This window comes from Eurosta solidaginis, chromosome 4 (assembly GCF_040869045.1).
Source record: "Eurosta solidaginis isolate ZX-2024a chromosome 4, ASM4086904v1, whole genome shotgun sequence".
NCBI classification, from domain to species: Eukaryota; Metazoa; Arthropoda; class Insecta; order Diptera; family Tephritidae; genus Eurosta; species Eurosta solidaginis.
The window spans coordinates 124,070,139-124,083,659 of NC_090322.1; the positions used below are offsets into that span (position 1 = coordinate 124,070,139).

Consider the following 13,521-nt stretch of genomic DNA (forward strand, 5'->3'; position numbering starts at 1 on the left):
TTTTTAACTGAATCCTATATATTTATGCGGTAAAGTGACTTTGCATAATTACGATTTTTGGAAAGAGAATTAATTAATTAATTTAATACAATCATTAAAATAAACACTAATACCCACGAAGATGTGTAGAAGTCGTTTTTATAAATACATCTGACAAAAAAAACCAACGACTACCTTGAGAAAACATCGAGTAATTTGCTTTGGCAACAGCAAAAGTATCGAGTGACGCCTCTTAACAAATATATACTCTTTGGTAATTGGTAATGTCAAAAATACTTTGATAATTGTTCGTACTGTCAAAATTTATGAGAAAAGTTGCAATCAGCTTGGCTAATGCTTTCACCTTTAATGACTCCGCCATCAATCAGCCTTGCCAGCATAGTTTGAAATTAATAATCAACATAAACGATTTGATTTCGTTTTGATATGGCAGAAAACGAAACAAAATCATATCGTTAATTTGACGTCCTTAACTTTAATAAACGAAACGTAATGACTTTGTTTCGTTTATTAACGTTAATTATCGTAACGAAATGTTATCGGTTCGTTGGTTATGCATGCCTGTGTTGAACGATGGCTTTCATGTACTAAGTAGGGTTGCATTTTTTATATCTGTTTTATTGATTTGGTTTTTGTCTTAAAGCGAAATCACATATGTTGACTTTTAAGTGCTTTGAATTTATACTGTATCGCGAATGAGATCAGTGGATACGTATGAATGCCCATTTTGGCATGTTCGTTTAAATGAAAGTTTTGTATGTACATATACATATAATTATCGATATTGGTATCTTGAAGTTTTATATTACAATAATATAATTAAAAATGAGAAAAGTATACAAAAGTGTATATTGCTCTTGTAATTTTTGATCACAGATTTTAGAATTTAACTTGTGCCTTTTTTAAAAATGAGGCAAGTTGAGTAATTTTGGTTGTGTTGTTACCACTAAAAATATCTTCAAAACTGAAGTTGTTGTTAAATAAATTGAATTCAGATCTTATATCATTTAGGTTTCTGCATAGGAAGGTTTGGTGATAGTAGCTGTCTGTTTGACCACAGCTACACCGTGTCGAGTTGATTGCCTTTATTTTTTGTAAGTATTGCTTGTCATAGGTATGACCGGTGAGGATTCTATTTATTGTTTTAATTTCTGTAGTAGGTATATCTATGTTTTTGAACCAAGTTTTGTTTTTTTCTAATGGGGTATGTTGTTGCGAATAAGTTGAGTTTATCACTCGCATAATTTAAAAATTCTTCATACCAGTCATCATGAATATTAGTCTTTATTAGCTTGAGAGCTTCGTCAATTGTAAGTTTAAAATTTTTATTCGGACTATTAATCGTTGCTTTTTTGGCTATTTCATCAGCTTTTTCGTTGCCTGGGATACCTTTATGGCTAGGTATCCAGACAATGTGGATCTGTCTAAAACTATAATTCATGATGTCTTGATGAATATTATATACAATGCTATTGGTTGCTTTTGGGTTTAGGAGTGCTTGGCACGAACCCAAACTGTCCGTAAATATCACCAGTTTATCACATTTGTTATTTATGGCTATGTTGATGGCTTCTTGTATAGCCATCAATTCGCCAAAAATAGATGAGGATTTAAAATTAACATTAAAGCTATGTTCTAGATTCGAGGAATAGTTATATATGCCACATCCAGTCGTGTTGTGTGAAAGAGATGTATCGGTGAACATTATGTGAAAAAGATTGGCTTTGTAGTCGTTTAGAATGCTTGAGAAATTGGCCTGAACACTTTCACTTGTCATATTTGCTTTCTTTCCAGAAAACAATTTATCTAGTACCACCAGGTCAGAAATAGGACACAGTACATGGGGATTCACCACGTCAAGGCTGTCAAGAATCGCAGAGAAATGATTGTAGGTTTTGGAGTAGCTAGAATTGAGACTAGCATTATTGCAAATGGAATCCTTTATAGGATCCTCATATGCAAAAATTTTTACCAACTCTTTAGCAGTCAGCCACGTTGCACGTTCAGAGGCAGGAAGTTCATTTGCAATTGCATAAAGCAAGGGAATGGGTGTGGAAGGGGTGACTCCTAAACACCTTCTTAGAAATTTATTTTGCAAAGTAATTATTTTCTTGGTACTTGAGTTAGGGCTATTGGATGCCGTGGTACCACAGTATTCTATTTTTGATCTAATTAACGTTTTATAAATATTTAAAGCTTTTTGTGGATGTAGCCCTGATTTAATATTGGTGAGATATTTGAAAAAGTTAATGTTGTTGTCTGTTTTTTTAATTACAGAACCGTAATGATCTTTGATTGTGAGGGAACTGTTTATGATTCTTCCCAATATTTTTAAGTTTTGAACTTGTGGGAGTGTTTGGTTGTGAACACTAATTTGAATATCTTTTATCGGGCCTCTATTTAGGTGCATAATTTTTGTTTTACTTGAATTGAAGCTTAGGTTCAGTTCAGAGCACTTGTCTGCAAACCGGTTTAAGGTATATTGTAGATTTATCTTGGCGGCATCTATGGTTTCACCAGAAGCAACAAAGAAAAAATCGTCTGCGAATTGATATATTTGAGTGTTGGTATTAGTAGTATCATGAAGTTTGGATGTATAAATGTTGAACAGTATGGGAGATAGACAGCTACCTTGGGGAATTCCATTGTAAATATTAATGACCTCCTTGCCTATGTTAAGAGTTCTGAGGGCTAGGAAGTTTGTTATCCATTCAATGTATAGCTGATCAATTTGTAGTTCAGAAAGCATATCTTTAAGAGCGCTTATGTTGACGCAGTTGTATGCGTTGGATATGTCGGTGGAGCAGAGAATTAAATGTTTTTTTATCATTTTTTGATACACTGATATTGTGTAGGATGTAATTTAGACATACAGAGCATGATTTGTTTTTCCTGTAAGCAAAGGAATTTTTGGGAAGGCAATTGTTGGTTTCTAGAAAGTTGTATAATCTGTTTTTTATACATGAATTAATAATTTTTAAGAGTACAGGTATTAAGGAAATCGGTCTGAAATTTTGATATTGACTGAGATCAGCATCTTTTTTTGGAATCGGAACTACTTTAATTGCTCTCCAATGGTCAGGAATTTGATTTGATAAGAAAAGGTCATTTAGTATTGTTTTTAAATTGTTTAGTGTCAGCTCTGGTAACGCTTTGATCATATTGTATGAGATGCCGTCAATACCCGCAGCAGAGTCCTTTTTTTTATTGGCCAAAACTAGTTGGATTTCTTCAAATGTGAAAGCTAAGTCAAGGTTTGGTTCCACTTCGGTGTTTATTGCAAGTCTTACAGAGTTACTTGGTACTTGGTCATTTAACATATTCAAGAAATCTTTATTGTAGTTATCACACCATGTTTGAGAGATATTTTGACTGAAGTCACCTCTAAGGGCCTTTACAAATTTCCACGCACCTTTGCCTTTACTCAGATCTAATTCTTCAATTTTATTATTGAAATTGTTTTTTTTTGCCCTTTTCACATCTTTTTTCCATTGTTTTTTGGTTGTGATTAAATTTTCAAAATTTTCGGGATTGGGGATGAGTTTGGCCTTCTTGAATGCCACAATAAGAAGTCTGTATGACTTGTTTATTTCCTCATTCCACCAAGATTTGGGGATTCTGTTATTCTTAACAACATATGTAGCATCTTTGATTTCATCTTTGATTTTTTCTTCAAAAACACCTAGAGACGAGTCGCATTCGAGTTCACTTAGTGACTTGATAAGTTTTTTTTTGGAAATGAATTTAGTGATGTATGTACTAATGTTGTTAGTTTCTATTGTAATAGGAAAGTGATGGCTTCCTCCAATTCTGGTTTGATCTACAGAAAATTTGTATATGAAATTGTTATTGACGAAACATAAGTCGAGTACTGATCCGTTGTTTGTACGGATGTCACTTTTAAATCTGTAGGTGCCATCATTTATATTGGTAAAGTTGGATTGTTGTATGAGATGATTTAAGTGCTTTCCCTTATTTGACTCACATGTGTCACCCCAAGCAGTGGATCTTGCATTAAAATCACCAATTAAAAAAACATTGTTGTATCGTTCTAAAAAATTTAAAATTCTGGAAATTTCACCAGTGAAGTTACTGGTATTTATATTTGGAGGGAAGTATACGCTGCAAATTATTATGTTTGGACTTAAGTTTTTTGTTTGTATAATTAAAACATCATATTCACTATTGAAATTAATTTTGCGGAATTTGATTTCTCTTTTGACAGCTATGGCTACGCCACCATAGCCATCATTCCTATGTTTTTTACATAAATTAAAATTGAGTATTTTTCTATGAGATGTGTTTCTGGATAAAAATACTTCGCTTAAGCAAGCGAAGTCAAAATTGTATTTGTTTAGGTAAAATTCTATTGTGTTTATATTAGCTTTTAATGATTGACAATTATATTGCATTATTTTCATGATTTTTGAAGGGATTTGATTGTTGAATATGGAGGGTATCTTTTTGAGCAATTATTGCTTCAAATTGGCCTTTGAGGCCTTGAATTTCTTCAAGAGCGTTGGAATTGTTATGTTCTAGAGATATTTTTTGGGAGATTTTAATTAATTGATTTATGAACTTTTCAAATTGGGATACTAATCCTTTTTGGTATTCAGGAGAGTTGAATACAGGATTAATTGGATTTTTTTGTCTAACTATTTTGGGAGGAGATTCTCTGGGAGGTGGGGTTTTGTATCTTTCATTGCCCTTTTTGGCCACATGGCTATATTGTTTTTTGGTGAAATTTCTATTTATTTCAGTGTCTTTATCAACAATATTTGAATATTCATTTTCCAACGCAGGGAAGTCTGTTTCCTCAACTTCAAGAATTTCAAATCTGTTACCACCACGAGGGTAGTACAAATCCAGTGCCTCCTTTCTTGTTAGCTTCTTGACAGCCCTGACACGGGCAATCTTTGCTTCTTTTTCCCACTGTGGGCATATATTCCTATCTCTGGCAGAGTGGCCCTGATTGTTGCATAGAATGCAGGTGTTAGATACACATTTTGGATTTTGACATTCAGCTTTACCACATGTTAAGCAACGTGTCTTCGTTTTACACGACATCTTTGTGTGACCAATTCCGCCACAATTTTCACATTGTCTGAGGGGAGGGATGAAAAACTCAACATTTAGCTTTGTGTAGTTGTATATAATGTGGGTAGGAATGTTATTTCCTGAAAACCCAATTTTTAAAGTCATAGTCGCAATATACTTGTCAGTGTTGGGGTCTTTTCGTGTAAAGCGTTTCACCGACACTATAGGTATAGTCGTGATTGCTTCTTTGGCAACATCATCATCTGAGAAGCAGAGTGGGACTCCTTTTACAATTCCGTATATTTCCAAGGCAGTTCTTGGAATGAATGGTTTCAAGTCTCTTTGGATGACACGTTGGTCTATAACAAAGTTATTAGCATGATATGTACTTTTGAAGATAATTTTATATAACGTTCTTCCAATGGCTTGGATGTGGTCAATGTCTTTTATACGCAAGTCTCTTATTTGACTGAATAGTGTGAGACCATTTGTCATTTTTTTCATTTTTCAATGTGGCATGTGACGAAGAGTCTACTAGCACAAAAATTTCACCTTGGAAATTTTGAGGGTATTGTATTAATGGTCTGTCCTCATATTTTTGTCTTGCACTGTTTTGTGCATTACCTATATTTGTGGTTGTAACTGTACTTATGTTTGGGTTCGTGCCCTTAGCTGTGTCTGTTTCATTTCCTTCCATTTCTACACTACCACTAGCATTGCCTAATGTCACACTACTATTGTTGCTTTCTTCTTTCCCGCCATTTTTGGCGTTTTTGGCGCCTTTTTTGCTTTCATCATCCCCAAACTTCAATTCTATATCCATGGCTTGAGCCATGTTGAAATTAACATTAGAATTTTCATTTGCTTTGATGGATGCAACACTCGATTTTTCATTGATTTTGGACATTGCCTTGCACATGGAATCCTCACCTTTATATTTCACCAAACCCTCACTACTAAGCTCAAAGAAACCAGTTACATTTTCATTTTTTTCTATTTTAGGTTTTTTGTTAGCTCCGGTTGCACTAGGTACATCCTTTGCATCCGTGGACGTCACCGACCGTCGGGTCGGCGACGTCATAGTGTCTTTAAGATTTCTAGGTGCCTTGTAAGACACCTTTGCCTTTTTTTCTTTGGGCACTGTAATAAATTGCTTCTTTCTTTTTTTTTGTTATTAATTTATCCAAAAGTATACTATATATTTTTTGTCACACAACCAAAATACTCACCAATTTAATATATGTATCGTACACAATAAATTCAACTTGAGAACAGTTCTAAATATATTTGTCACACACAAAACTTGTCAGTCACTAACACGCAACACTTAAAGAAAAACGCGGGACGATCCACTTTACTCCACGATTAAAGTCCGAATGAATGCGTATATTAATTTCTGCAAAATGTAAATCACACAAATTGAAAAAATTTTCCACTTTTCTGCAGAATTAGAAATGGCGGATTTTTCGCACGCAAAAATGACGTATTTTGCTATCCCTTTGAAAATAATAGGTGCGAGAGAGCACGATACATTGTGGGAAAGCAAAATTTATCAGCATGCTATTTCATTTGCACAATTTTTCATTCCAAATCGTCACCCCTGTCAAAAATTCGTGTGGCTGTGTGCGTTTTTGGTCACTCGATTTTTGCAGGGATAGCCCCTACAAGAATACTGACTATCATCTGATTGCCAGCAATGTCAACCTAACGATCAGCGCCTCATACAAACTTTCTATCACAAACTTAAGGGGACTTGCGCAAATGTGATGTAAACAACTGTGTACGTGTGAGTTTTTGTCTCCTTCTTATACACCAACATGGCCTACTGATTAAGTATATAGCCGTACTGCTCACTCTCATTACTTTTCCTGGATCAGTGCTGACACTATAACTATCAAAAAGTGCCATAAATGATAGTTTACTGTAGATATCAGGTTTGACTGTTATACTATCATAAATGACAATTGTTATATTCCGCCAAAAATGAAACAATGCTTTTTGCTTTTTATTTACTTTATTTCATTACGTTTTTAATTTTGTACGTGATAAAGGCATACGCGTTTCTTATTTGTTTAAAATAAATAGTTTTATAAGAATTCGAGTTCAGAATGTTCAATTTAAATTCAGAAAATAACAAAACAATAGAAGAGCGCTTTCCTCATGCGGAAACACATTTAAAAATGAATCACCACTAACCACTATTATTTTTCGCGTATAAATTTTGTGAGTGCGCCCCACACATTCCGACAGCTTTTGGTATTTTTTAATATTATTTTCGATTTTTTCTTTTCTCTTTTTCATTTTTTAAACTTATTTTTTATATGGTTTTCGTCGGTTGAAAATGGCGGTATTTAAAAAATAACAAAACAACCGTGATAATCATTTGATTGTCATATCACAGTCAGTAGTGAAAACATGATTAAATCGGATAAACTGTTCTCGCATACATAAAATTCCGTTGAGAATTATGTATCTGTCTCACATGCATAATGGTATCTGCTGTATGTTCTTTTGTTCTGTACTAGGTGTCCGAAGCTTTCCCTGTTTGAGTCCTTTTTCATGATTATAGGCTGTCGTTGGGTACATGTGGACATGCGTGAGCGAACAAATGAACATACATAAATTTGAGTATCAATGTTTACGTCATCGCAGGATCAGCATTGTCAATTACAAGTGTGAGTGTATTAGTAAAACTATCAGCGTTTCTTGTAGGGGCTATGATGTAACATTCCTCATACAAATAAATTGAAGTTTCTATTATATAGTATAACCTAAAATCAAGCGCGTGCATTTATTCCTTTATAGGACATAACACACTTACAGCACCATTTTTTTGCAGGAGACTTTTACAGCTACAAATTTTAAGCTGGAGACATTGGTGCTTTATCGGTAACCGTATCGGTAACCTCCCTACAAGAATACTGACTATCATATGACTATCATCTGATTGTCAGCAATGTCAACCTAACGTTCAGCGCCTCATACAAACTTTCTATCACAAACTTAAGGGGACTTGCGCAAATGTGATGTAAACAACTGTGTACGTGTGAGTTTTTGTCTCTTTCTTATACACCAACATGGCCTACTGATTAAGTATATAGCCGTACTGCTCACTCTCATTCCTTTTCCTCGATCAGTGCTGACACTCTAACTATCAAAAAGTGCCATAAATGATAGTTTACTGTAGATATCAGGTTTGACTGTTATACTATCATAAATGACAATTGTTATATTCCGCCAAAAATGAAACAATGCTTTTTGCTTTTTATTTACTTTATTTCATTACGTTTTTAATTTTGTACGTGATAAAGGCATACGCGTTTCTTATTTGTTTAAAATAAATAGTTTTATAAGAATTCGACTTCAGAATGTTCAATTTAAATTTAGAAAATAACAAAACAACAGAATAGCGCTTTCCTTAAGCGGAAACACATTTAAAAATGAATCACCACTAACCACTATTATTTTTCGCGTATCAATTTTTTGAGTGAGCCCCATACATTCCGACAGCTTTTGGTATTTTCTAATATTATTTTCGATTTTTTTTCTTTTAGCATGGAGCTTTGAAATGCTCTCTTTTTTATTTTTTAAACTTATTTTTATATGGTTTTCGTCGGTTGAAAATGGCGGAATTTAAAAAATAACAAAACAACCGTGATAATCATTTGATTGTCATATGACAGTCAGTAGTGACAACATGATTAAATCGGATAAACTGTTCTCGCATACATAAAATTCCGTTGAGAATTATGTATCTGTCTCACATGCATAATGATATCTGCTGTATGTTCTTTTGTTCTGTACCAGGTGTCCGAAGCTTTCCCAGTTTGAGTCCTTTTTCATGATTATAGGCTGTTGTTGGGAACATGCGGACATGCGTGAGCGATCAAAGGAACATACATAAATTTAAGTATCAATGTTTACGTCATCGCAGGATCAGCATTGTCAATTACAAGTGTGAGTGTATTAGTAAAACTATCAGCGTTTCTTGTAGGGCTTTTAACAGCTGATTCGACCAACCGTATGAGAATCAATGCAATCGATTATTGGTGCCGCTAAGGTCGTAATCGTATCGTAGCCAACCAATTGGGTTTTGGTTTACCGTCGTAACGATAAACAGCTGATACGTTAGGGATACGGATACAGCGATACGACATACGGCAACAATGACTCCGGCTTTAAGGCGGATTTACAGAGACGCTTTGGTTGTGTTGCATTCATTAATGCATCTGTCCGGCGAAGTATCGAAAAATTTACATAAATCCTTTGGATGCGTGCCTACGATTTGACAGCGCCAGACGAAAAACAATGGAACGCCGTACGTTATCTTTGCTTTGAAGCGACCAAAGTGTTTATATAATTTTGCCATTATGCATTTGTGTAAAAAGCCTTAGAAGTGAAATTTTTCCATGTTGCACGTGTGGCGCTTTATATTTTGACTCTAATTTATATAAATTTTGTTTTCCGTATGTTTCCGCATTGTTGCAGGCTACAAATCTTCTAGTATTCTTATCTCCGCGGAAATATATGCAACTATTTCATCTGTAAATAATAATAGGGTTTATTAAACTATCAAATGCAACTCAGCTTGAAGTACTCGTGCGTACCAAAAATGCAACTCTAGACCTGAGATTTGCATCAGGTGAGCGAGGCTGTTTGTAGTTTTGACGTTTATCGATTAGCTGACACACTTGTATAGGTACACTATGTTGTAAGCTGGAGACCAGGGATGCACCTTAACGTTAAGCTAATCGTTTATCAAAAAATTTCCACCGTTTCCGTTGAAACACTTCGAAATATTATCGATAAAGAAATTATCAAGATAAATTGTATCTCGTTTTTAACCGAAACGAAAAGCTTTCGTTAACGTTAAAAACGTTAACGAAAACGTGATACTTTATGTTTGAATTGTGCTGGCAATGCTATAGCCATGGTGAAGCCGTAAGGTGGCAACAACGAGCGCACATACACACACAAACTCTATGTAATTTGTTTGTGTAATTCGTTGGTGGTAATGTCAAAAATACTCTGAGAAATGTTCGTACTGTCAAAATTCATGAGAAAAGTTGCAATCAGCTTGGATAATGCTTTCACCTTTAATGACTCCGCCATCAATCAGCTTTGCCAGCATAGTTTGAAATTAATAATCAACATAAACGATTTGATTTCGTTTTGATATGGCAGAAAACGAAACGAAATCATTTCGTTAATTTGACGATCTTAACGTTAATAAACGAAACGAAATGACTTCGTTTCGTTTATTAACGTTGATTATCGTAACGAAATGATATCGTTTCGTTGGTTAAGCATGCCTGCTGGAGACATTGGTGCTTTATCGGTAACCGCATCGGTAACCTTATAACAGCTGATTCGACCAATCTTATGAGAATTAATGCAATCGATTATTGGTGCCGCTAAGGTCGTAACCGTATCGTAGCCAACCAATTAGGTTTTGGTTATCGTCGTAACGATAAACAGCTGATTACGTTAGGGATACGGATACAGCGATACGACATACGGCACCAATGACTCCGGCTGTAAACCATAACAAGTAGCGCAACTAACAGCTGATCGCCAAAAATTGGCACACACCGACATCACTAATGGCCATATTACGAAAATCTTGAAGGCTGAATGAAATTCAAGTTAAATTTTTAAACAGATATAATCTGTGATAGTTTTGGAATATTTAGCATTTAGGACATCTTATTTGTAGCAATTAAGAGAAAATATTTGCTTATATTTTTGTATTTAGTTAATTTTTTTACTTTTATCTTTAATATTAATAGAAAGATTGAAGGTATATTGATGCAATTGAACTCTGCACTTCCTGCCGTTCTTCCACTCTATTCGTCACATAACCTCAATTTAAGCTGCCAAACTGTATAGTAATGCACTTATATCAATGCACTTATCCTTATCCACAATGCTACAGAAAAGCTAATTACTAATTAATATTCGTAAAAAAAATCTAGTTAACAGTGAAAGACAGTCAAGCAAACATTTTAAAATAAGTAAGTAAATGTAATATACTACAGTAGTAAACAAAGTCCAAAATATAGGTACATATAATTTTCCAGCTTTTCTCATATTTCGAGATTAGATCTAACATGCCTACGATTTAAAAATATATATTTACGCGATATTTTCATGAATAGGTATTTATTGAACCGAAGTTAAATGGATATAGTATAAGTATTGAGCATACAAAATATAAGTTAAGCATTACGGATACCCAAAGCTTGCTCTAATTCAGCACGCTTCTGATTTACTTTAGTAAAGAAATAACGTGACACTGCTTCATGTGTCCAAGGTTGGTAATAGAATTCGGCACGGCGTTCTTCTTCAGGGTTACCAACAACATCGGTCATTGCCTATTAAAATTTACAAACGTTAGACTCTATTTGGAAGAACAGCTGGTATACTAACCTTTAAATCGCGAGTTTGGCTAACTATCCAGCGATGTATAAATTTCTGAGGATCCTTAGCAAAACTCAAGAAGAATTCACGATTAGTTTTCATCTGATTTATAGTATCGACCGTCTCATGTATTTTTGTATCTAAACCCTGGATTTCCTGTTGGCTAGCTGTGCTCATCAAAAAATTATTCATCTGATTTTTGAGCGTATCATCAACTTCAACGTCAATGTCATAGCATGCCGTTTGTTTATTCTCAGCACCACTTTCAATGAAATGATTGATGACAATAGGATCTGGTGGATGAAGTAGAGGATTGAGACGTTGAGGAATCTCAGCAAACTTCATACGCTGACAACCAAATATCTGCTCCAAATATTTGTCACAATTTATATACTCGCGTTCATGTGCGTCTTGCAATTTGTGTGTTTTAATATACTGCCATAATGCTGAAATTATAACCGGGCGTGTTTGGGTATGGACACCAAGAAGACGTGCAAGCCTGGGATCCAATTTAAATTGTAGCGGCTGATAATCTAATAGGAGTAAAATGGTACAGCGAACGTTCCTATCACCTGGACGTTTTACTTGGAATCCGTCTGTTTCTTGAGTAGTATGAGTACGGTGCCACTCTACTAAATGATTATCTGGGCCATATAACTCTTTGTCTAGCTCAATAACTAACGACTTGAAAAATGAAGAGAATTTCCTCTTTATCTTGGTAGTGGGGTCACCTTTCCCATCCTCTAGTAAACGTCCTTCCACTCGAAGCTCCCAGGATGCAACGGAACCTTCGTCGCTTTCATTGCTAGGCTCTTTACTTGGATAAAACGTGTTTGAAATGAAAATACGAAGTTTCCGTTTTTGTTTCATAGGCCTTTTTAAAGCTTCTTGAATATCTAGGCGCTTACGCATAATTGTTGCATCAAGTTTTCTTTCGAATGTGAGCAAATCCATGTATGCTTGAGATTCCGGTACCAAATCTCTAACCTTTTGAGGCAGAATTTTATCAGCAAGTTTTTTCTTTTTCTTTGCTGCTACAAAGTCTCCCTTATTTTGGTTGTTGCTTATATTACGAGCTTCAGCAGAACGCTTGTTACCACCCCCAGAACCACTTCCCCTTAAACCACTCTGGAAGCCTGGTTGGGAAGCTCGCTGGTGTAATGGTGGTCCAGTCGGTGGATTCGCATTAGTTTGTCCTGGTTGTGCTGAATTCTGGTGCAGAGGAAACCCACGCTGCTAAAAAAGTAGTATTTTTTAACTTTCTGAATATAATGCTAATACATTTAATAAACTTTTTACTCACCGGAAAACTGCCCCCGCTTGCGAACGGACGCATACCTGCCGCTTGTGGAGGCGGTGGCTGGTACCGCGGCTGCCCAGGCACTGCAGATGGCCCAGGTTGGCCTGGCGCAAACCTTTGAGACATTTAACACAAATTTCAATCAAAACAACTTCAAAACTCTATTTTTCTGCACAAAGCCAAAGATCACAAAAAGCAAAAGTTCATAGTGTACCTATACCAAGTGTGTTCACTAAGCGATAAACGTCAAAACTACAAACAGCCTCGCTCACCTGATGGAAATCTCAGGTCTAGAGTCGCATTTTTAGTCTCAACGACAACATTTTTGACTACCAATCGTATGGACTTTTTCAATTTTTCAATCATTCGGAGCATTCGGTAATGGTATCCATTTTGAATTCGCTGTCATTCCGAATCCAGCGAGTGCCTGTCAGAATGCTTGACAGATAAGTCAACACACTTGTACTTGTACACTATGCAAAAGTTGATTAAAAATGGCGTTTCAGTCTCAACTCAACTGACAACATTACTCACCATTGCAAAACAATGCTACCATATCAGTTTGTTTTGACTGAAAAGGCGTATTTACATACATAAATGCTTTCTTGCTTCATAGCGAAGAAACGGCTTATGCGGTAGTTACCCACCAACGTGTGTCGTACGTACGGACGTTTGTCGTACGAAACACGTTTGACCGAACCCTCAAGCCCGTAGGAATCAATGTGTGCGTCTGTGTACATGTACATAACATATTTGTGTGCGTC

At 35.4% G+C, this 13,521-nt stretch overlaps 1 protein-coding gene across 3 annotated transcripts; it reads right to left on the reverse strand.

The window, feature by feature from the left end:
- Positions 1-11,171: 11,171 nt before the first annotated feature.
- On the reverse strand, positions 11,172-13,253 carry Bap60 (Brahma-associated protein 60). 3 transcript variants are annotated; one of them, XM_067782765.1, is made up of 4 exons: positions 13,235-13,253; positions 12,761-12,952; positions 11,467-12,693; positions 11,172-11,411 (listed from the first exon to the last, which is right to left on the reverse strand). In XM_067782765.1, exons 2-4 carry the CDS (start codon positions 12,881-12,883, stop codon positions 11,256-11,258), a joined length of 1,506 nt encoding a protein of 501 aa, XP_067638866.1. In that variant the 5' UTR covers positions 12,884-12,952; positions 13,235-13,253; the 3' UTR covers positions 11,172-11,255. The 3 variants fall into 3 exon arrangements, with proteins under 3 accessions (XP_067638866.1, XP_067638867.1, XP_067638864.1); XM_067782766.1 differs by lacking the exon at positions 13,235-13,253 and having other exon boundaries at positions 11,467-12,690; positions 12,761-12,995; XM_067782763.1 differs by lacking the exon at positions 13,235-13,253 and having other exon boundaries at positions 12,761-12,994.
- Positions 13,254-13,521: the final 268 nt, after the last annotated feature.